This window comes from Eleutherodactylus coqui, chromosome 2 (assembly GCF_035609145.1).
Source record: "Eleutherodactylus coqui strain aEleCoq1 chromosome 2, aEleCoq1.hap1, whole genome shotgun sequence".
NCBI lineage: Eukaryota > Metazoa > Chordata > Amphibia > Anura > Eleutherodactylidae > Eleutherodactylus > Eleutherodactylus coqui.
This window is the reverse complement of record NC_089838.1, coordinates 178,469,434-178,494,149: the sequence shown is the minus strand read 5'-3', so window position 1 is coordinate 178,494,149 and position 24,716 is coordinate 178,469,434. Positions and strand designations below refer to the sequence as shown.

The window sequence follows — 24,716 nt, the reverse complement described above, 5'->3', positions numbered from 1 at the left end:
GTTTTTTTTTAAAATAATTTCCTTCTGATACATACATTCTGTCTAGCCCTACAATTGCTTGCTGTATGTATGTGTGTGTATATCTATATAAGTCTATAGAGAGAGAGAGAGGTATTAATTCCTAATAAAATATAATATACTCAAAAATAAATCAAGCACTTAGGAGATTTCAGAATCGAATAAAACTTTCTAAGTAAGCGATTACCAGATCGGAGCAAAAGGATAATGTATTGCATAAAACTGAATGCTTGAAAGGAAGCTCTAGTACCCTGTTGGGTCGCCTTTAGCTTGGATGCAAGTTGTGATACGGATGGGCATGGAGGCACTAGTACCATGTTGGGCTGCCTCTAGCTTGGATGCAAGATGTAATACGGATGAACATGGGGGCTCTAGTACCCTTTTGGGCCGCCTCTAGCTTGGATGCAAGATGTGGTAATGGCAGGCATTGAGGCTCTAGTACCCCATTGGGCTGCCACTAGCTTGGATGCAAGATGTAATACGGATGGGCCTGGAGGCTCTAGTACCCTGTACGGCCGCCTCTAGTTTAGATGCAAGATGTGATATGGGCAGGCATAGAGGCTCTAATACCCCATTGGGCTGCCTCTAGCTTGGATGCAAGATGTAATACGGATGGGCCTGGGGAGGCTCTAGTACCCTGTTCGGCCACCTCTAGCTTGGACGCAAGATGTGATATGGGCAGGCATGGAGGCTCTAGTACCCTGTTGGGCTGCCTCTAGCTTGGATGCAAGATGTGATACGGACGGACATTGAGGCCCGTATCATTTTGTGCCCTTGATTTTCATGTCTACCCTTCTGTTATTTGTGTGCAATGTCATTTTCAAACAAAGATTGGTAAAGATTAGAGATGAGCGAGCGTACTCGGAAAAGCACTACTTGCTCGAGTAATGTGCTTTATCCGAGTATCGCTGTGCTCGGGTCTGAAGATTCGGGTGCCGCTGCGGCTGACAGGTGAGTCGCAGCGGGGAGCGCGGGAGGGAGGGAGAGAAAGATCTTACCTCTGTTCCTCCCCGCTCTCCCCTGCAGCTCCCCGCTCCGTGCCGGCACCCGAATCTTCAGGGACGAGCACAGCGATACTCGGATAAAGCAAATTACTCGAGCGAGTAGTGCTTTTCCGAGTACGCTCGCTCATCTCTAGTAAAGATCCATCCAATGGGTGCACAATTTGTAAGTGTTCCAATTCTAAGGAAAAATGTTGCATCTGTATGTACTGAATGAACAGTCATTCACAAATAGCGGTCAATCACTGATTGGATCACCCATTGGACTGTTCAGCTCACAATGTACAGATTATAAATAAATAAAATCAAGGTATACTGAATCTTTTCCCATAGAGCTTTTTATCTATCTGTTCAGCTTCTCCTGCTCTATAACATTCCTGCAGTTTGGACAGCATGTTTCAGCTGACAGATTTTCTTTAAAAAGACTGCCACCTATTTTAGCACAATAAGCTAAGCTTTTGGCCTGAAAGTAGGTGATCCACTGAGTCCGGGAATGTAAGTCTTATACTTACCTCACTTGATGTGAGTGCTGAAAACCACAGCTCAATGCATTCATTGGCCCTGCTAAGTAATTCTCCCATTAGAAAATTAGAATGGGCGGACTACTTGGCACACCGCTCAAAGCGGCAAATTTCAGAGCGGACACCAGGGGAATAATGGAGGAGGTAAGTATTTCACTTACTTTCCCAGACTCAGTGGGTCACCAACTTTCTGCAACAAGTTATCTTATCACACTCAGGTTAAACGGATTTTCCAGAGAGAATACTACTGATAACCTATCCTCATTGCAATCAATGGGAGCCGTGCCTGCAGTTAAAAGCGCAAGCCACTACACAAAGGTCGACTCAGAGACTTCCGCTGCTTCTGCTCTGACCTCTGTGTATTTGCGGGGCGGACAGCATGTGCCCGCTCAGCTGATCATCAGTGGTATTCTCTCTGGAAAAACCCCTTTAAACTTTGCTATATCAGCAGATCACAACATCACAGCCTAAATAAACAGCAAGAACTCTCACCCATAGTACAATATGTAACCTGTCAAGTGCAATATGCATACAAGTGTGATGTGATGTTTACCACTGAAATCAATGGGAAACACATGCCTGAGGATTGCAATATCCCAGAAGCAATGAAAAACCTCTCTCCTCGGTGTGAAAAACACGCAATATCGGGCCAAGATTTTCAGCCCGATATTGGGCTCCCCGTGTAAATTTAGCCTTACAGTATGGTGGAGGTACATGGGGTGGAAAAACCTTGACAAGGTGTCTTTTAAAAAGAACCTGTCAGAGGATAAAGTCAGTGGGTCTGACATCATGGCTCTGCAGCAAACTAACCACTAACTCTATCACTATTTTTTTTTTCTTAAACTTTTGGGATCATTCTTCAACTCCTGGTACCATCAATATGTTAAGTGGGCAGTCCCTAGCACTCAATAGGTGACATAACTCATTGTGGGGGAGACCATAGACTTAACACATTGATAGTGGAAGGTGAATACGGAAAAAGAGGAGGGATGGAAGCGTCTGGACCGTGGTTGCAGAGACATGCAGCCAGCCCCACTGACTTTATCCCATGACAGGTCCTCTTTAACCAACACAATGATACTGCATGTCCTTACGCCAAAAGCCAGGGGAACTCTAAAAATGAACAAATGCATTGAGTTTACTGAAACAGACCTCGTGGCGTCGTTTAAATGTATATTAATGTAGTGGGAAGATCATATTACTGTTGGACTCAAGATAATTGATTTGAAATGAACAGGCCATGATACCTTAAATTACATTGTTTCTTTCACTGTTTATGTACTAATATGGTAATATATGTTTCAAATCTCAGAGAACGGATTCATGCTTCTTAACCGATATCAGATTTTACTTTAACCAGTCTGTTTCTTAGAGCCCTAGTAGAAATAAACATTTTTTTTAATGATAGAGCACCAGGTTTCTAGTGACCTCACAAGTGCTGTGTTGGGGATTATACTATGCATTAATATTCCAAGTTTCTGTCTTGTTATATAGTTTGTTTTTATGTAGTATATTAGAAGTATATTTTACACTCTCTGACAACTGCTTTCTTTAAAAACTAACATTGTGACACTCTTAAATCTCCTGAACAGATCCTCTGCGTGGGAGATGTATCAAGAATGGTGCAAAGGAAAACAAGTTGGAATCGGACTACTTCTCCGCTTTTCATTTACACCATTTTTGATAATTCTCCCTCTGTGCTTTGAAAATGAAAATGGTGCCAAATAAATATTCATTATTAATTGGATCTCATAATTTAATAATTCACTCTACGGCATACTGGGAATAATTCTATCCTCTTGTTGAGCATTAGTGCATTTCTAACTCCTAACTGAACAATTCTGCAAGCTCCATGCCATGCGTTTGTTTAAGGATTGATAAACCCCTTAAGTACTTTTCACATGGTCGAATGATTGGCCAAGAATATTTGCTTGAATGTTCTTTTGCGCAGTGTAAATGTGCCAACGATCAGCTAATTGTGTCTTTTTAGTAATAAAAATGCTTGCTGGTCAGCTGCACATCACTTCATATGAACAGATAGATGTGCAGCCAACCAGTGATGGTTCTGTGGGGATGCACAGCCATAATAACACTTGTTCTTCGCCATACCTCGGATCCTCTGCTGTGTGTGAACAGCAGTAACGAGCGCCAGTTGACATGCTGGTTTTCTACAGGCCCTAGTTATAACTAGCAGAGAATTGCCCCATGTGCAATGGCTTTTAAAATACAATTTACTGATATTCTGTATGTTCTATTTAATCTTGTAAAATGAATTAAGTACAGTAATTTCATATTTTCCCTAGACAAGGGGACGGTGCATAAAGTGGTCGTTCTTCCTGGTAACAGCTCCACTAGTGGAGAACTCATCTTAGAAGAACTGGAAGTTTTTAAGGTTTGGAACCATCTTTTAATTTCCAGAAGTGAACATGTTGATATACAATGTTGATTTGACAGACTTGGCACTATATGTAAAACTATAGATAAGAGCTTGTGTTCGGGCTAGCTGGGACCAGCTCTGGAATTACGTAATGTTTGGTGAACCCTGTAGCTGCAACTCTAGTGACTTCACATCAGACATGCTAAATACTGCTGGCAACAGAAGTAGACGGGTAACTAATATTAAAAGCTAATAGAAGTTTGCATGTTTTTCTACTTCAGTAAAGCAATGATCTTGCTATATTGTATTGTTGCCAGCATTTCACAACGATTTCCAAGAACACATTTGCATTGAGTTTCTATCAAGACATCTATGTTGAGATTCTCAATTCCAGTATAACGCATACGCATGTATGGGAAAAAAATATTACTAATTAAAATACCTAAAGAGGAAGTGATAGCGAGTGACTGCTCTGTTAGCAAACACTTCAGAGAAGGCATTATTACTGCTTTCAGGAAGGCCATGTTTGTGTCCAAGGTTATGAATTAACAATTGCCGGAAGTAATCTATAAGTAACTAGACATTACAGATTGCTGCTTGCATCCTCTTTTTTTCATCTTGCAATGCCAAGCTGCTCTTTTTTAGAGTACTGATAGTTACCACAACAAATACTTCAGTAGCCGCTGTCATGTGCATGAAGGATGGGGCCATTGGCCACATTCCAGGTTTCCTCTTCAACTGATAAGATTCAAGTAGAAAATGTGCTGCCTATTTAATAATGATACTAGAGACCTAATGTAGGTGCAGTCACAGTAAATAGCGCCACAGACCTGAAATGTTTATCTTAATATGAGCAATCACTAGTAACACTAGTGAAAGTTTAATGATCTGATTGGTAACTTACTAAAAAGCCCTATTATGATGATGTCGCCAATGCAACAGTGAAAAGTTAGTGAATTACAATATATGGCGTGCACTATTCAAGAATCTACTGTCATACTGTATGTAGCACAGTCTGCACTGACCTGGAGCCCATGCAGTTGGATAGTGCTGTTATGTTTGATCAGATATGTTTGTCTGTCTGAGAGCTTCCTTATAAATTGTTTCTTTACTAATTTAGTCATTCATACTTTTGCCAAAGAGTTTATGTAACTTTTTGGTGTTGGTAATTGATGGTGATCGATCTTGTACTCTTTTGTCACTGGTGCTTATTAACAAAATCTGTTTTTTTGGTTTAGAGTCAGGCTCCTATCAAGTCAATGAAAATTTCTTCCAAAAAGGTACTTGCCTCAGCCTATATCGTTTAGAAATGAGTATACAATCTAAAGAGTGTATTTTTATGTAGACCTGCCGCATTGGTGCATTATTGCCAACAACAGAACTGATGATATGAACACTGAGCTGACTTTTCAAAATATTTATAGCGGTTTTATGCCATAAGTACATTAAGAAAAAATTGTGGAATTCATATTTATAAAGCCCCTGTGCCATATATAAATTTTCCTGCTTGGTGGTTTTTTTAGCCTATGCCAGATACAGCGATGTTTGTGCCCTGTTGATTGACTTAATATAAACTACTGGATAAAAAGATAATCGTATAGAGCTCAAACGAAATTGGTAAATATCCCCCATCATGCCTATTGAGCTCTAGTGTACCCACATGTGGTCCACATCCACTTCATCTATAGTTCCTTATTTGTTGTATACTTTGCTTGCTTGTACCATTGAGGGAACACAATGGTTCTTGGCGCTTTCTTTGTAAAACTAATAAAATAGTCACTCTGCTGGGTAAAAATATGGTCTAATTGGACTTGACCTTGCAGAGCTGCTGTTTTGTTGGTGACGTCCACAGTGTTCCCTGCATATCACAGGCTAGTACATGAACAACTAGAGCAGCTCTACAGTGTAAGCACACATCCAAAAACTCCTTATATGTCAGCTTCCATGGCATCTGTGAGTGTGACCATAGCGAGTGATATATTGAGGTTCACTGTGGGCACTTTACTTTTAATAAAGCTTTAAGACTGAAAATATAACTTGTAGGTAGCCTCATGTAAATGGAGTGTACGGCAATTTCAATGTGTTCAAGTATAACATTTCATTTATCTTCCTAGTCAAGTGTTAAATGTTTCTGAACTCCTTGTATGGCGATTTCATAGCAAGATCTAATCTAATTGTATGTGCTTGTAGAGTTACATCCAAAAGCTTAGCTTTTCCACAGCTATACATTTCAATGCTTACTTTAATGAAGAGTGGTAATAGATTAAACTCATTTTTCCAACAACTGCCATCACTATAATTACAGTTTGTACTCCAAAAATTAATTCTGTAATCTGTGTTTAAAATTGTGAAAATGCGTTTCATGGCAAGCATGTAATTTCAGATTCCTTCGGTGATATTTTAAACCCTTGTCTCTAGTAACTGATAAAATCCCTTTTAGGAAAAGTGCTGTTGGGCAATTAGAGATTTGATTCATTAGTAATAGCATGGTAAAAATCAATTGAGTACTTGGTTATTGAACACACACCCTCTCATACTGATTATATTGTATTACATCCAAATTCAGAAATTGCACAGAGCCTGAAACTCATTAAGATTTTTAAAGTCAAGTACTAAAGCATATCAAAATTAAAAGGTGCTAATTTGAAAAAGCAGAAGATTAAATATGGAATCTACGTCCTTTTTATATGAATAGATATTATAAATACTTAGACTATGAAGCCGAGATATAGGAGGTCACAAAGTAGACTGTACAACAATTAACAAGCGTAAAACATTAATATGATCATTTAAGGGAATGGGGCGATGCCGCAGTTTCCACACAGGGCTTGGTCTGGAGGGTCTTTATCTTGGAAAAGTCTTAATGAGCTTTATTTCTGGAAGAAAGACATTGGAGGCTTAATATACGGCTTGCGGTTGGAAGCCGCTTTTAACATTCACAGTAAAGTTAATCTCAAAATGTTTTCTGCTACTTAATAAGAAAGACGAGAGGGGTAACCACACAGTCTCTTGTTGCATCCGTTTTACATACTGACTTTGAAAGTTTGTCCAGGCCTGGCTACTAGAGATGAGCGAACCTACTCGTTTCGAGTAATTACTCAATCGAGCACCGCGATTTTAGAGTACTTCCGTACTCGGGTAAAAAGATTCGGGGGGCGGGGGGAGGCGTGGTGGAGCGGGGGTAGCAGCGGGGAACAGGGGGGAGCCCTCTCTCTCTCCCTCTCCCCCCCACTCCCCGCTGCAACCCCCCACTCACCCACGGCGCCACCCGAATCTTTTTGCCCGAGTACGGAAGTACTCGAAAATCGTGGTGCTCGGGCGAAAAAGGGGCGTGGCCGAGTAGGTTCGCTCATCTCTACTGACTACTGTTCTCCAGGCCCAAACCTGTAGCATCATTTGCGTGTATGATGCTCCCAGTTCAGGTCTGTGGTCAGGCCTGGACACCCTTCCGAAGTCCATACTTGAAACGGATGAAACAAAAGACAGTGTGGTTAGAATCTGGAAAATTGTATACAAATGCCCATGCCCAAAACTGAAAGACTAGCCTATATTCGACAATCCTGTATCACCACAGTTCTAGCTTCAGCATTCTGTTTACATCTCCAGTAAGTCTATTTACATGACGGTCTATTGTAATCAATCATAGACTTCAGTATCCCCTATAAACAAATTGTTGACCGGGTAAACGGAGGGGCGGTGCTGGAGCTGCACAGGCCCAAGATGTGTGAGTGTAGTCTGGCTTATTATTTTTTGGCACGGCCAGCTGTATTTAAAATTAATAAATCAATGTAGGAGACCCCTTTTAGGTCTAATGATCAGTGTGTTTTCCTGTGATTTAGATATTTTAGGCTTTTTCTCTAACCATAGGAGAGAACACCATGATATTACTGTTATTACTAGTAACATGCCAGGCAAGTGAGAAACAGTTTGTTCAATAGGAAGTTCTTGTTTTACAGCAACAGTTGTACGTCAGCTCAGAAGAAGGTGTCACCCAGCTCTCCTTACACCGTTGTCACATTTATGGGCCTGCATGTGCAGACTGCTGCCTGGCCAGGGACCCTTATTGTGCCTGGGATGGAAATATCTGTTCAAAGTTTTACCCATCTGGGAAAAGGTAAGACACTTGTGTGTTATGACTTGGCTATTATATGTTTTGGGGAAAAGTTTGACTTTATAGTTTATTGTAACAGTGTTATTAAATTAAGACTGTAGATTAAAATTCACTGTATGCTATATTTTTCTTTGTCATTTATCATAAAGAACACATGATTGTATCACAGTGAATAACCAATCATCTCAGTAAGACAATAAGTACCTTTTCATATATGGACGTCATAGAGAGGGATTCTTCTACTTTGTTTGCCCCACTTAGCCAGTGCAGAGAACCATTAATCCCTATGTGTACACCCTCTAGTGCCATGGGTGGTCTGTGGAGGGGGTCTGGGAGCTGAGCCCCCTTCATACCCAGCTGGTGACAGCAGTGTTAAGCAGTTTACAGTAACAAACGAAGGCTTCAGCACTCATAGACACTTAATATCTGCATAAAATTGCAAAGCTGTTGTTTATACTAACCACAAAATTGCAAGGTTCTCAGCGCACAATTTGATGATATACGTGTGTGCCCATCTGCCTCCCACTTAACTGGAGGTTTCTTAGCCCAAAGAAAAGGGTCTGTAGAGCTAGGCACCCATCCATTAAGGTTCGCCTTGACGTGGCAGATAGATGCACACAAATTTGATACCTGCCGGCAATGGCCGTGATTGATGCTAATGGTGATCGTGGCTGTTTAACCCCCTTAGATGTTGCGTTTAATGCTGATCACACATCTAATCTGGTAGATAGAGAGGGAGCCCCCCATGGTATGATAGCATGGAGCTGCTGGTTGCTGTAGCCAAGCTTATTACGCCCTGCCTTAATAAAAAATGTTAAGTGCTATATACTCCAATACAGACGTATTGCAGTATTTTGATTAGGCAATCAAACAGAATATGAAAGTGGCGCTTATTTCACAGTTTAACTTGTAACAGTGCCAAATGCTAGCATACCTTGAAAAATTGCCTCTTAATTCCTGAGCTGTATGCTAATACTGCTTCAATGGTCCTTTGGGCAGGCCTGGACCATCTCTGCTGCCCGGAGTCCGCTCCATAACCTGGCACCTCTCTCGATGAGTGATGTGGATGATGTCTCCTATGTCGTCCACAGGAGTGTGTAAATCTCACATGCTCATGGACTGGCGCATACAGAGATCATGTATCCCTAATGTGGTTTGATTTGACTGGCTTTTCTGCAATGCACGGATCAATGACCACGTGGCGCATGCGCAAAGACTAGAGGCGTCATCCACTTCCTTCATCCAGAGAGAGGCTGAGTTATGGCCCACACTGTTGGCAGAATAGATGATCTAGGCCCGCCCTCCAGATCATTTGGGCACTATTAACATACAGCGTGGGCATTAGGCGCTATAGCAAGATAAGTCCTAAAGAAAAGCTTACCATACAGAGATTCACCATATTCCTTCAGCTAGGTATAGGTGGAGTGCACAAGACAGCTGTCGGTGATAGGCTTGACATAAACAGGCAAATACAGGAAGTGTGCCACATCCAAAATTCCATAAAAACCTCTTGCTTTATTATTCCATGTTAAAATCCGTACAAGAGAGATGCCATAGTACAGTGATAATTTTATGTATGTGTTTTTCTGAAAAAAAAATCTATATATCTATATCTTCTGGTTTACTTTTTGTGGTTTTCTGATTTTATAGAAGAAGCCGGAGGCAAGACATAAAACATGGTAATCCAGTTACACAGTGCCGTGGATTTAACCTGAAAGGTATTTTACAGCACCAACCTTTATTATTTAATAGTGTTAGAGATGATGACCGTAACGATGCATGTTATGACTTATTATGCTGTTTGTCAATGAGAACATAAAATAAAGACTGGTGTGTTTTATGCCCATGAAGTTAATGCAGCTTTGTTTATTATTACGACTACTATCAGTTATAGTATTATTATTAATGTCCTCATGATGAGCTTTAAGGAAAACCTTGTTAAAAGATGTCTGAAATTTTCATCTGTTAATACAATGGTGAATATTATTCTGTTTATCTGAAAGAAATACTTCCTGCTTTATGCAAACAGTCAATAGTGTTTTGCATCATAATACTGCTCTGAAGATAATTTTCTGTTATGCAATTGAAAGGTCCTTTTACACGCAAAGATAATCGTTCAAACAGCTGAAAGATTTAGTGATGTATTTGCATAGTGGTAATAGCTTTAATGGCCATTAACACTTTAATCATCTTCATTTGCATGTGAAAGGACCTTTATTACTCTTCTTTTTCCTCCAGGAGTTGTTTTCTGCTGTTGAAACACACGGCCAGCCGAGCAAACATCTGCGGGCAGATTCCATTGTTCTCCTCAAGGCAGAGTACACAGTGTGCTTGTTATGTATGCAAAGCAAAACACAACAAATACACTGTTATTGTGCAGTCTTTTGAAAGATGACCGACATGCATTCAAATGGAATGCATTTGCTCAGTCTTTCAGCGGCTTAATGATGGAATTAATGCGGAGCTGATATCCATTGTTCAAACGAAAAGTGCACAATGCCAGTTTTAACATTTAATGGTTATCGCTCATTTTTGGCCATTTGAACAAATTTTGAGCGCTAATCGTTCCGTGTAAAACGGCCTTAATACAGTACAAGTATATTATAAAATGGACTATACCTAGTTTCCAATCATTGTGAATAAAAACAAATGGATAGACCGTAATATGTCAACAGATTTTATGTTCCCTAATTGGGCAGTGTAGATTGGGACATTATTTGATGCCTTAAAGGGGTATTCCCACACCCCCTGAAACATTTATGGCATATCCATAATATACGCCATAAATGTCTGATGGGTGGAGATCTCACCTCTGAGACCTGCAGTTTTCACCAAAACGGGGGTCCCCCCCCCAACCCACTGGTTGATATAGATTACAGAAACAACCAAACTGACTGTTCTATGCAGTTTCCATAACTCCCATAGAAGTAAATAGGAGTTGTACTACACAGTTTGTTTAATCCCAGCCATCAAGCTGGTATTCCTATTTTAGCCATGTTTGTCTGAAATGGGAGTACCCCTTCAAGGTGTGATCTACAGATTTTCCAAGGAATGGAAAGTAAAGAGCTCTAACTGGAATAAAACATACCGTGTCAAGTGACTGAGCTAGATATCCAGTGATTCACATAGTAGAATGAGCTGTAGAGAACAGATCTAGCTGTTTAATTAGGATTAATAGTGTAAACGGATTAACTGTATTTCATTGTTAAGGTGACCTATAACATACACTTTTATATATCCCACATGGATTTTGGTTGAGATTTTCAGCAGATTTTTGTAGATGATATTTTTACTATGCATGAACATATTTTATGTTGGCTTTGTGTTAGTTATTTGCATTATAAAACTGCATTATGTTTATTGAGATAATGCTACTGCATTTATTTGGATGGAAAAGATCCCCCAGCAGTATGGTTTATGTACTTATCAATGCACCAAATGTCTTATCGCAGCATGCAAAAGTTCTATCCTGTCACTGCAAGAGCAGCAGGATTAGCAATTACTAGTTTATTTTTAACCATTCTAATTTGAGATGGGAGCTGACATGTCACTTGTGCTCTCGATTTCTATCCTTCCATGCTGTACCTTTTAATATACATTGACAAGACTAGTTTTATGTAGGCACACTTATTAAACAAACATAGGGTGACTAATGCAGCAACAATATAACTACCGGTAGTAGTATTTTTTTTAAACTATTTTCCATTTTCATGTATGCAAACTGAATAGTCCTGTAATATTGAAACCCTTACAAAGAGCATACTTCCAATCATAGTCTACGGAGTGACCACAAGATATTTCCATTTTCAGAAAATATTAATGTACATATGGAGCTCCACATTTCTAAATCACTGGATTAGGTTTCCAATTTGCAGTGTGCACCTTCACCTTTGATCACAGAGCACAGTTTCTGATTTACTAGTATTTCATTTGTAGGCTTTTCCAGTATAAACCCATGATTCACCAATAATTGATGATTTATATCCTTAAAACCAATGCTTGTGTAAGCCGGGGTGGCACAGATCCTGTGATGTGGCTTTTCTACATTTACTGCCCTTCCATTTGGCTCCGATATCGGTAGCTAAATATATTTAGCCGTTTTGGAAATATTTGGTGTTTTGGCACAGTTTACAGACCTTTTTTTCTTTCTCTGCAGAGTATAGGAACACTGAAGAGATTATTCAGTACGGAGTCAGAAATAACACAACTTTCTTGGAGTGTATTGCAAAATCTCCACAGGCCTCCGTCAAATGGCTTCTGCAGAAAGATAACGATCGAAGGAAAGAGGTGAGTTATAGTTCAGACTTAAAAACTGGAACAAAAGGTGAAATCTTTTGCATAAACCAATACTGCTAGAGAAAATCATATAAGTCCAGTAAAGCAGATACTAACCATAAATAACAGGAAATGGAATCAAATCTATTTGCAAATCACAGAAAAAGGTCATAATTACTGTACAAAGGTAGATGGAAATACCAGTTCCCAGCAGTATACAGAAAAGAAAAAATGTTATATGGGGTAAGTTGCACAAGTGCAAAATATTGGTAAACAGCCGCTCACACCCCTACATTCATAAAGGGGTTAGCTGCTTAGTATTGTACTTGCACATAGATAAAGCTTCTATAGAGTGCCAGTTCCACAGATATGTGTAGTGCACCATCAGGCTTGCACACTATTGGGGGTTGCATGCTAAACCTGTGTCTTCTAAGATCCCATTTAAGCACATTGATTATCGCTCAAAATTCGCTCAATAGCGATAATCGTTGTGTTTAAATGCATGGCTATCGTGGACTGTTCGTGCACCATTTGCTCATCAATGTCTTTCAGCAAGCTGATGAGTCGTCTTAGGACAGCCTGCTGAGTTCTCAGCAGGATACCGCTGATAGTATTGTTTTAGCTGGTATCCCTCTTGGAGAATACAGCAGGAGTATGCAGAAGACAGCGCTCTAGCTGTCTTCTGTATACCCCGCTCGGAGCGCTCAGCTGTATACCAGCTGAGCTCTCCGTGAACACAGCAGGAGTATGCAGAAGACAGCGCTCCAGCTGTGTTCTGCATACCCCGCTAGGAGCACTCAACTGGATATCAGCTGAGCACTCTGAGAACATAGCAGTTATCGGAGCGTGTAAATACACACACCGATTATCGCTGAAAAGATTACCTTCGAGCGAATCTTGAGTCATAATCATTGTGTCTTAATGGGCCTTTAGTGTACCACTTAGAAAGAAGTTTATTTATGGATTAAAATGTACCAAAATTTTGGGACAAAAACTAAGCCAACCAAGAGTTGGCAAATTTACCATACTGCGTTAGACACATAAGTTTGGCGCATCTAGTCTAGTTCTAAGCTGTCTAAATTTAAGATCCTGTTATAAAGCTACCCATTATGTGTATTCTACTCTTTTCTTAAGGAGCTGTTCAGTTTGAACAATTCCTTTTCATATTACGGTCCCCCAACAACAAGTGGTTCATATGCATCTTACTTTTGGTTCATTTCCTGGAAAATCCTACCTATACTTAGAGAATCATGCAGGTAAATATTCTCCATAGCACTCACTGCTGTTGGTTTAGCGGAGATATGTTGTTCCCACAAGCTCTTTCCTTTTGACATCTGTGACTATTGACAGTGTTTCCAGAAATCTGCATTTCATTTCTCTATAATTAGACCTCTTATTTCCACAATAACCATAATGGGCCATTATGAAAGTGTTTATAATGATGCATTGTGAACCTTTAAAATACATCATTGCTTGTAAGGGCTTTCTGTGCCTCTCCCTCCATATAAGCTTTATGATCATCCATTCTCTGTGCCTCTCCTTCTATATAAGCTTTATGATCAGCCCGTCTTTTTTTGTAGAACAGTACACCCTTTGTGCACAAACATGTAAATCAGTAAAGTAATATATGTAGTTTCCAATTTTTGGGGAATTTACATTTTCCTTTTAACTGATCTGTTTGATGTAACAAAAAAAAAATGTTAAACTCTCCAAAATAAATCCTAGGGAACAAGAGCATCAGTATTGTTTTGTGCATGTAGCATTCTGGTCATGGTAGAGGTTTGCCACAGTGGCCAGATCTTTTGGGCTTGCTTATACTTGAACTGATCACAACTGCTAAAAAAAATATATATACAGAGGTGTGCACTATAGTCCTCCACAACCAGACGGAAAAACTGCGCCTTCTGATTTATTGGCTTTTTGTGTCCTTTTGTAGCACCATATTCTACATTGTGGGCACAGAGATTGCCATCAGACCCTATCCCCAATGGGGCTCACAATCTAACTTCCCCACCTCCGAGACATGTGCACACTAGGGCCAATTTTCATAGGAAGTATGTTTTTTGGAGTGTAGAAAGAAACTGGAATACACAGAGGCAATCCAAGCAAACACAGTGAGATCATCCAAACTCCATGCAGATGTTGCTCTTGGTCAGGGCTTCAAGGCAACTGTGCTGAATATTGAGCCACTGTGACACCTGTGCCAAAACTGCTCCAATAGGATCAACTAGCATCCAGTCAGGGGTATATGTGATGGGAAGGTCTTGCATATGTAAACTGGCTTTAAAAGAACATCATGGCTTTAAAAGCCAAGATTTGAAGTTAGCCACAGAAGCAGTGCTAAGAGCATTTACAAAACTAAAAAAATAACACTAGTAAATCACAGTAAAGCCATCAAGATGTGTGCCTGTAGCATTATGTGACGTTGTGGTTTATGTGTGCTTGTGCACACAATGCAGAGATGTCACAGTTCTGCGCCTTCAATAATGTTCTTATTCCTAGCTCAGTAGTTGCAGTATAATCACATCTCATTTGTATCCAAAGATCATTCTTCTGTGCTGGAGCACAAGATTATGATTCACAAACTGTCTCTTGTGTAATATATGAATATTTTCTTTTGGCTCTTTCTGCTATGAATTAACACACACAGTATACAAACAGGGACAAAAGTTATAACTTCAGCCTCTTAATTTGTGATGAAAGTTCTAGTTGAGCATGGGACCTCTGCGCGCAGCAACCCTGGAAATTATGGAGCTCCTCAAATTTTCACTTCCTGGGAAAGTAGCTCCTCCTGTGTGGATGTTAGTGATTCTTTGCAATGTGGGACTGCTAACCTTTACAGCATGACCGAGATCACCAGCTGTGCTTTGCTTCTAGACAATACCAGCATCACCGTCTGGAAATGAGTTTTCCGATTGCCAAGAAGCAAATGTTACTTGGGCTTATTTTACAGTGAAAAATATTTCTAAGTATGTTGAGATCTTTGGAGGGAACATTCAGATGTAGAGTTTTTTCAGAACCAGATGTATTTCATGACGAAGCCGATCATGTTAGTGCTTTCCTTCGTACAATAGAGCCTTTGTATGGAGCAGACAGAAACACATAAAATACACTTAAACAAGTATGGTTAATGCTCAAAGCCTTACACTTATGTCAGCTTATATTGCCCTGCAGTTGTATTTTCCATTACCACATACAGTACACACATTTCCAATTTATAGCATTGTACTATACCAACTTGTGAAGCAGAAGTGTGTATTGGAATACGTTGTGTTACATTTATTACATATTTTGTAAAGATCTAATAATTTATTGGCTCAATATTGCAGCTGTTTCGGTTTCATTCTGTCACAAACTTCAGTATGTATAGATGTTTTTATAGTGACATGGAGATTTAGGAAATAATTTACTTATCCCAAGAACCTCACATTTGAAATAGGAGTGTTTCCCAGAAGCAGAGAACATTTTCTGGGGTTTATTTATGGCAAAACGGTTTGAAATCAATGCACTGGGGAATCTGAAGTGCAATAGCAATAATTAAATAGGTTATTACACAAATATATTTATCAGCTATCCACAGGAAAGATTGTGTTAGATCCTAAAGTTCCCTTTACACTGGGCAACCATCGGATGCATAAGCTCCCAATAGCTGATCCAGTGACTATCGGTCCTGTGTTTTCACACTGGAGCCATATTCGTTCAAGTAAATGGAGGCAGAGCAGGCAGAGGATCATTCTGCCCCCCCCCCTTTCACAGTAAACAGGGAGTCACTCAAACATTGAACTACTCCTGTGTAAACTGGGCAAGAAACCGCTCAGTAGTCATTCCTTTTCGGTAACCAGAAAAGGAACAATTGGCAACACTTGAGCGACTTCTCGTTCGGTGCCCTGTCTGCTATCATGTGTGCACGGGCCAGCAGTCACCCGAAAACACTCATTTGAGCGATTACTCAGATGACTATTGGCCGTGTAAAGGGACCTTAAGTGCTCCACCACTAAGCGTTCATAGGTCATAAACACAGAAGTCACAAGTATTGCACAACTCTTTTGAGAAGACCTCTTCCAAACTCTGAGTTACGGGAACTACTTCTTTAAGTCATTCTTGAAAGGCATGTGCCTTGGGACTAAAAAAACAATTATTTAATACACTACCATTTTAATTTTGTACCACTTATGAAGTGTGCTTGCATGGGCCAGTGTGGGCCCTTTTACGTGGGTGAATTATAACTGTTGCAAAAACCAAATGATAATTGTTCAGTGTAAACACAGTCAACGACTGAACGACAAATGATGATTTTACCCCTCGCGCCAACTGTGACATACACACAGTTCTGTGAAGTTTCACTTGTGCCTTTGACGTTGTCAAGCGGTCCATATAAGCACTGCAATTCTGCCCAAAAAAGGAAAAGATCGTTAGCATGTTAACTGTTGACGATGTTACAGCAGATGTGAAACTTCGCAGTGTCATAGGAGAAGAGTGGGTTGAACCTTTTGATACAAGCCACTAACAGAGACAGTCCGAGCTGCCTATTAGACCAATCTGCCTCATTTACATGCCACGCAGGAGAACTTCAAACTAGAATTATTCAGGTATGCTTTTAGAAACAGGCAAATAAAACCAATTGTAAAAGAAGAGGATCATTATTACTGTTGTGCTATTCTTCATTTGTACTAGTAGAAAGTGCTGACAGGTTCCCTTTAACCCATAGTATAGATGAGTATCAGTCTTCCAGAGGAATATCCATTTGTAAGCCAGACAGCAAGGAAGATTGGCAGTGGTATAGAATATAGAGATGCCTTTTACATTGGTAACATCATTGTTGAAGAATATAATAGAAGATGAGGGAAAACAAGGGGAGTCCGGATTCCAAGACTGTAGGATATGACTTATTTGAAGAAATTTATAAAAGTCCTTGCTTGGAATCCTGAATTTGTGAGTTAATGCTTGAAAGTCGAGAAGAGTCAAGGAGTCATATAGGTTCTTAAATTATCAAAGTCGAGCAACCTCCTAGTTACATATGTCTAGCCCTGGAAGCATAGTTCACAGTGGGAGAGATCTTAGTGGTTAGAATGCTGATGACAGTATATTGATGACTAGGTATCCCCAAGATCTCAATGAGGCATCAAGAGGGAACAAATAAACGTGAGGATGTATGGGGATGACCCCTTTGGATTGAAGTAAGGAGATGAGAGGAAAGCCAGAAACCTGCCTTTTAATAGTTACCCATTTGAGATCAGGTTGCCCCGACCACCAAAATTTGATTTGAGAGAGGACTTGCAGCATGGTAATAATTTTTAACACCGGGGACTCGCATGCCACCTCCTGTCCAAGGTCTGCACATTGTGTAGAAAAAAATTCTGGGCTTTCTGCCAGCCCAAATAAAATGTGTAAGAAAGCTTTGAATAATCATAAAAAAAAAGTTGTTAGGTACAAGAATAATGACGGTTCGAAGATTATATAGGATAAACTGTAGGATCATCGTTTTCACAACAGCTGTTTTAGCAGATCACTGGGAAAAACCTTACCCAATTTTTCCAGCGATTGGGAAGCTCTAGTAGAGGAACATAGTTTTCATCAAGTAGAGCTGAAGAGTTGCTAGTTTCGGACATGCCTAAATGAGACTGGGCGTTTTCTTGCCACTTATAAGCTTACCAGACTCTTTTAATCTCTTTTGGTTTTAGAAACTGCTAATATTTAGCCTTCACTTTTTAATGCAGTGTACCCAGTTTGTTTAGATGTTAAATAAGTTTTCTTATATGGTTATTCGCTTATCTTTCCCAGGTGAAGCTGAGTGAAAGAATCATTTCTACTGGTCAAGGACTGCTTATCCGATCCGTTCAGGACATTGACCAAGGATTGTATCACTGCATAGCAACAGAGAATGCATTTAAGCAAACTGTAGCAAAAATCAATTTAAAAGTCTTAGATCCAGAGCTTGTGACTTTCATGACCGACAAATCTCAATGGATCTGGGCCAGCACATTGAGTGGACTTCAGTTTCACCCCAAGGACCTCACTGGATCATTTAGTCACTCTGAGATGCAGATAATTAACCAATACTGTAAAGAAAGTAGGCAGAAAAAAAACACAGTCCCAGAAATTCCCAAGCACAAAGGAGAATATAGCAAGTTAAAACTCCTTATGAATACCAGGAAAAGCAGGAACCGAAGAAATCAGTTACCTGGATCTTAAGGATTTGCTTCTACTTACAGTTATGTGTTGTGTTACGAACCACCTAGGAGTGAAGAATATGACAAAAAAAAACTTAACATTCAATTGACTGATTAAACCATAACATTAAGTGAACCTACGATACTGAAGTCCTTCTTCTGTAATAACACCTAAATGGCCTAGAAATTTAGCATGTTCCACCAGTATCGAACAGGTTGGTGGTAGATGTCTTCACATAGCCTTGGTTTTTCGGTTTGTGTTAGCGTACATACTGTCAAATTGTTATTAAACCTTATTTATTAGATTTTTATTCAGATAGTAATTAAAATGAACATAACAAATGAAGTTCTGTGTTGTGACTAACACTCACTGTTGGTTCAGAGTCCATTAATACTGCTGACTGTAGAAATGTAGAATGTAGTAAATATAATGGAGTGCTCCAGGAACGTGTCTTAATACACTACATAACAGAGGACATGCTGTATGAATCCACAGTACTTTTTACAATGTCAGGGTATCATACAATAAATTTTTGGAGAGTTGTAGGTCTACGTTGTATATATTTTGATACATATCCACCTATCAATTAACTGACATAGTTAAAAAATGCTGTAACCCATAGCAGTGTATGAAGAAGAAGGAAATCTGAAAGTAATGTAAATCATGGATAGAAAGGCATGAAGGAGGCTTGGAAGAGAGGACTGTGGTGAGGACTTTAGAAGATTCTTATTTTAAAGGGGATGTGAAAGCCTGATTCAGAACAATTGTTATTAAAAAGGGAAATATGAAATTGTCAAAGAATACTAAATGTTTAGAGATTTTACTCAGAAAGCAATTTTTTTTAATAATTATTCTTCAAGGGGCAGGAGTTCAGGCTGCCATGCACTTATCTAAGCTGGAGAAATCCAATTTAATTATATTTAGTACATTGTTTAAATCAAACAGCAAATCGGTAAGATAAAGTGTAATGATGATGTTGCATGATTAGTCTATGTGAAAATCTAAAGTTTATATTTTTTTATAGTTGGACTTTTTTAACACGCAGTAATTCAAAACTGTACAATGGAACTTGGTTATCATAACTTAAAAATAAACATGTTACATTTTGATTTTGCTCACAAAGTACCATTTTAGGATAACTTTCTTATATATGAACATTTGCTTCTATCGCATTAAGGCCACATTCACATGACACTTATTTGGGTTATCCATTTCATATTGGAAAGGTCTCAAATATAGAACTAATATACTGGAAGATTTCTTCAAGTTGTGTTCTCCCCATAGAAGTCAATGGAAGCTGAGCATATCCATATTTTACATCGCTATTATATTTAAATATGAGCCATGTTTGTAACTGCAGTATGGGAATAAAAGGTTTACTGTGCAAGAGGGAACATGAATGTTAAGAACAATTCTGACATAATCCAAAGCTAAATACAGATGAAACTATCTAGAGTTCATGTCTGTATTTAGCTCTTTATTTTCATTATATTTTTATATGGCCATTTAATGAAGTATCCTGTCTGATATTGATCTGGTCATTAAAGGGGTGTTCCTATCTCGGCTTTTCATGGCAGAGATGGCAAAACCTAGAAGCTCAGTTCCGACCAGAAAGAGTCTGGCACTTAGCGAAGCCCTGTTTCTATAGCGCTCATTGAATTGAATGAGCGATACGAAAAAAGCGTAGCATAGTGTGTTCCAGTTTCCCTTATCTCCCCAAGTTACTGAAACGGCTTAGCGTGCTGTGTTATTCTGTTTCCATAGCTCCAATTCACTTCAATTAGAACTACAGAAACAGTGCTGCGCTAAAAGCTAAGCCCTTTTCCTAGGGTTTTGCCTGGTGGCCGTTAGCCATAGCAGCAGTTTACAATCTCTGCTATGAAAAGCAAAGAGGAGAATACCACTTTAAGAAATTTTGTTTGAATAGAAACATTAATGGCTATCCCTTGAAGTGATCACCATACCTAGGTGTGCAGTTCTGAGAGATTCAGCATCATATGGGGCAGTGCGCTAAGGCAAAAAGATGACCCCCAAACCCAACCCCAAGGGATCTCCATGGTCATCAGAACCGTAGCGTGCCACAGTTCATTCAGTGTTGATCCAGGCACAGTGGTCAGACCCTGAATGAATTGTATCCTGAGGGTTGAAAGCTCTGAGGATAGGCCGTCTAAGGATTAGGCTATTATTGTATGTTCTTAGAAAACCTCTTTCATCGCCCTATCATTTTAACTTTCACTGAAAGGGCAATTCTCATGTGCGGATATCATTTGTGAACAGTGATATCTGTTAAATACAGTCACAGCTATGTGATTCATTTTGTCACGGGAGCTGATTCAATAATGACCCCACTTATACTGTATGTCTTAATATTATTTATTGCAGAAACATATCCCACGTTCATGTTGTATCAGCAGTATTAGTAATAATTATTAGGGGAAAAGCCATATTTACTATAGACTACCATTAGCATGTTTCATTGTTGTTGCTTCCAAAAATGCCTTTCGTTAAACATCAAACCAACAGTCTTAATTCTTGGTAAATGTATTGCAATAAGTACTGACGAGACGTCATTGCTGCTGAGTCAATAGTTCCTCCTGAAGAGTTTCTGTTCAGGTTCCAGCAATGCATGTGAAATGCTTTAGAAACAGCTCATTACTAAGGTTACTAACTTCATAAACCTTCCACTTACTTTTTATATTCTTTCTAGTTTGATGACAGGATGACGAGTTCATTTCACTTGAGTATTTTAGTTAACCCAGTGTCAATATTTTAGAACCTTTTTGCTAAGCCACTGACTGATTAGGGGAAAATAGCAACACTTTCTTTGCCTCTTAGTTGGTTTTACTAAAATGGCAATTTCAGGGAACTAGAGTTGCCTATTTATGTACAGACTATGTTCTCGGATACGCCCAAGACATGCCACAATATCATTTATATATTGGCTGTCACAAATGGGGAAGGGAGTTAATGACATGGGATGACTCTTATGTGGAATATAATATTAGAAGGTTGTCATCCTGTTTGGAAATAGCTACTATGCAAATGCACATTTCTGGTCCAAATGAATTGCTAATGTGTCTGCACTATAAATTGGCAAAATGGAGTCTATTCTCCTATACCAGTAACTCTCATAAACTGTAGCATTATATTAGCATGGATGTATTTGATAAATGCAGTTCTTAATGTTTTGTGTGGCCCTTTTCTAAGTTTCCATGTCCATGCCATTGGTATAAATAGTAGCCTTATTACTATGCCAGTGATTTGAATTCATATGACTCGTACCTACTCGCTCATCTGCAACACACACACACTCTCTCTCTCACACACACCATTTCCAGACACTTGGCTGAAGGACATTTGGTCTCACAGTGCCCATTTGACACCCACCATCACCTTAATTTTTACTGGTGTTGTGAACAATGAAACTGGGCTGCTATGGAGTGGAACAATGAATTCAGGTATTGGGTGGTCACTGATGCCAGCGTGTTTGTTTCTGGAGATATAGGGGTGAGCGCCTCAATCCTGCCTTTGTTGTGGAGCAATACACTGTTCCCACTGCTGATGTGATGGTTGGTAGGATCCCTACTAGTGGCACGAGGGATAATGATAACTCAGCAATATGCTCAGGACATCCTGCAGCTACATGTGTTACCTCTCATGGCGGCTTCCAAGAGGCATTTTCCAGCAGGATAATGCTTGGCTGCACACAGCAAGGGTGTCACAGGAATGCCTCCACAACATTGCCACACTTTTGTAGCCTGCCCAGTCACCAGATTTATCGCCAACAGAACATGTATGGGACCATGTAGGATGCCAACTTTGACCGCCTACGAGTTTGCATGATCTAGAGTTATAGCAAATGTGGTCCAATGTACCATAGGATACCATATGGAATCTGTATGCCTCCATGCCCACCTGTATCACATCTTGTATCTAGGCTAGTGGCGGTACACAGGGTACCAGAGCCTCCGTGCCCCCTGCTCTACATGTTTTACCCAAGCTAAAGCCAGAACAGGGTACTAGAGCCTCCATGCCCACCCATATCATATCTTGCATCCAAGGTAGAGGCGGTACAACAGGGTACTAGAGCCTCCCTTCAAGTATTCAGTTTTCCGCAATAAATGATATTGTAATCACTTACTTAGATCAACGTTGCAATAACACAGAGAAAGTTTCATTCCTTCCCAGCAACTCCTTCTAGGTGCCTGATTTTTTTGACAATGAGTGTAGATTGCACATTTCAACTTACAATATTGTCGCTGGCTATTCCATCTGTAGTCAGGCTTCACAATTCACTGTATTTCAGCCTTCAAAAAGAAATAGCACTTATATACTGTAAACTCTTACATTTTTATTGTACACCCGTAGAAATCTTCAGTAGGTTGTAAATAATATGTATTCTCTAGTCATTTTTTCAACTTCATCATCCCACAAGCCAGATCATTTTTAAGTTCCTTTTTCAAGAATTTCTATTTGCAAAAATGTTGGTTACAATTTTAACAGTTTAGACTGTTCACATCTGCATAATGGAGCCTCTTCTCACAGATTTCATCAAAAATGACAGGAAAAATGGTGCAGCCTGCAGCACTAGTTTTTTTTCCAGTACAGTGACCGGTATCATATTGGAAACCCAATGGATTTTGTAATAGTCCGTTATTTGATGAATCTAGTCCTAATGTCATTCTTGTTTTCCTGTCCCTAAGGTGGAACATAAAAACTGAAGTGCAAATGCACACGCGACCAGAGACTAATATGTGCTAGTATAAGAGGGCCTTGCAACTCTTCAGGGAAATTGGTACAACACACTTGTCAATGTATTCATATGTTTCCAGGAGTTAACAGCACAATACAGAAGTTCTAAGAGAACGTGCTCTAGCATTGTACAGCAATTTCATTGGGAAATCAGGGTTTTACTTTACAGATATGGAGATAAAAATAAAAATCTGCTCTCTACTCCTATTGAGAGATAACAGTTCCCAGGCAAATGAAGATTGTGCCTTATATCACAGCTATCACTACTGACATGCAGGTGCAAATCCACACAACACATACAGGACCTGTGTCACAGTTGCCTCAGAAGTAAAGATGAATTCATGTAAATTCTTTCACTTTGCACTTTTCTACAATATCAAATCTCATAAGCAGACCTTTCTGTATCACACTATGTAGTAAGGTATTACTAGTGGCTTGCATGGAGACCTGTTAAAACAACCTGGATAGTATTGTATTTGTGCTGTGCACATGTGAAATAAACATACTGTAAGCCACATTTTGCCCTTAGGAAAAAACTTCTTACAATTTCCCACAAACTTTTTCCAAGGTTAGCAGAGAGAATGTCGTCTTTTAGTTTCTCTATTTGTTTTTCTACTGACTTTGCTATTGTATTATATTTGTTCATGCTATTTAATGCCTGTTTTAATATGATGTAAATAGATTTGTTTCATATTGTAGAACATCTTTAACTGTATCTACCAAATACAGATATTATGCTGTTGGTTATTTTTTTTCTGCACTTGGTACTTAGTTTTGCTTATGTAGTCTGTGATGTTTATCTGCACTGTCTCTACATGTATATACAGTACATTAACTACAGAATGGAAATGTATAGCCATTAGCATGATGAAACTGTTACTACGGTGAATATGAATGTGTTTACACTACCTTTAGCAGTTAGCTATTTAATGATGGTTTTCATTGCTAGTCTAAATAAAAGTTAGTTACGTTAAATGAAAATGTATATATATATTTTTTTTTTTACTGCTAATGTTTTATTCTCTCATCTGTTTCGAATCTAATATTGGCCAGATAGTTGATTAAAGGGATTGTCTTATAAGGGCACAACGGTACTGTTGTATCTTGTCTTTACCAGGGTAATGGGTGGAGACATGCTATGGCAGTGCTGAGTGGAAGGGCACACCCCCAGCGACTGTTTGGCTGCTGCAGACGTGCCCTCCTGAGCTGGACCTCCTGTCTCATCTTCCCAGGCCCCACACAGACATATGTCGCTGGAAGCGGGGCCGGACCTGAAACTGCGGCCGCTACTGCTGCTAGAGTGACAGCGGTTCCCCTCTGCAGTGGCCGCAGGGAGAATGGGGAGAGCAACAGAGCTGACACCAGTACAGCAGGGACCCCTGAACAGCATTATTCGGAGGCAGCTTAGCACGGACAGCATGGGACCATGTGAGATGGTGGGGGGGAGATGGGGTGAAGGGTTCTGGTTTCAGCATGCTCGGAGGACGCCA

At 39.6% G+C, this 24,716-nt stretch overlaps 1 protein-coding gene across 1 annotated transcript in view; it reads left to right on the top strand.

Annotated features, from left to right (window-relative positions):
- Positions 1 to 24,207, top strand: part of SEMA3C (semaphorin 3C) — a 156,729-nt gene extending 132,522 nt beyond the window's left edge. Inside the window, exons 13-18 of the mRNA XM_066592009.1 lie at positions 3,844 to 3,932; positions 5,156 to 5,197; positions 7,874 to 8,031; positions 9,679 to 9,746; positions 12,185 to 12,315; positions 18,085 to 24,207. Coding sequence (XP_066448106.1) covers positions 3,844 to 3,932; positions 5,156 to 5,197; positions 7,874 to 8,031; positions 9,679 to 9,746; positions 12,185 to 12,315; positions 18,085 to 18,495 — 899 coding nt within the window. The 3' untranslated portion in view covers positions 18,496 to 24,207. The remainder of the gene's footprint in view (positions 1 to 3,843; positions 3,933 to 5,155; positions 5,198 to 7,873; positions 8,032 to 9,678; positions 9,747 to 12,184; positions 12,316 to 18,084) is intronic.
- The last annotated feature ends 509 nt before the right edge of the window (positions 24,208 to 24,716 follow it).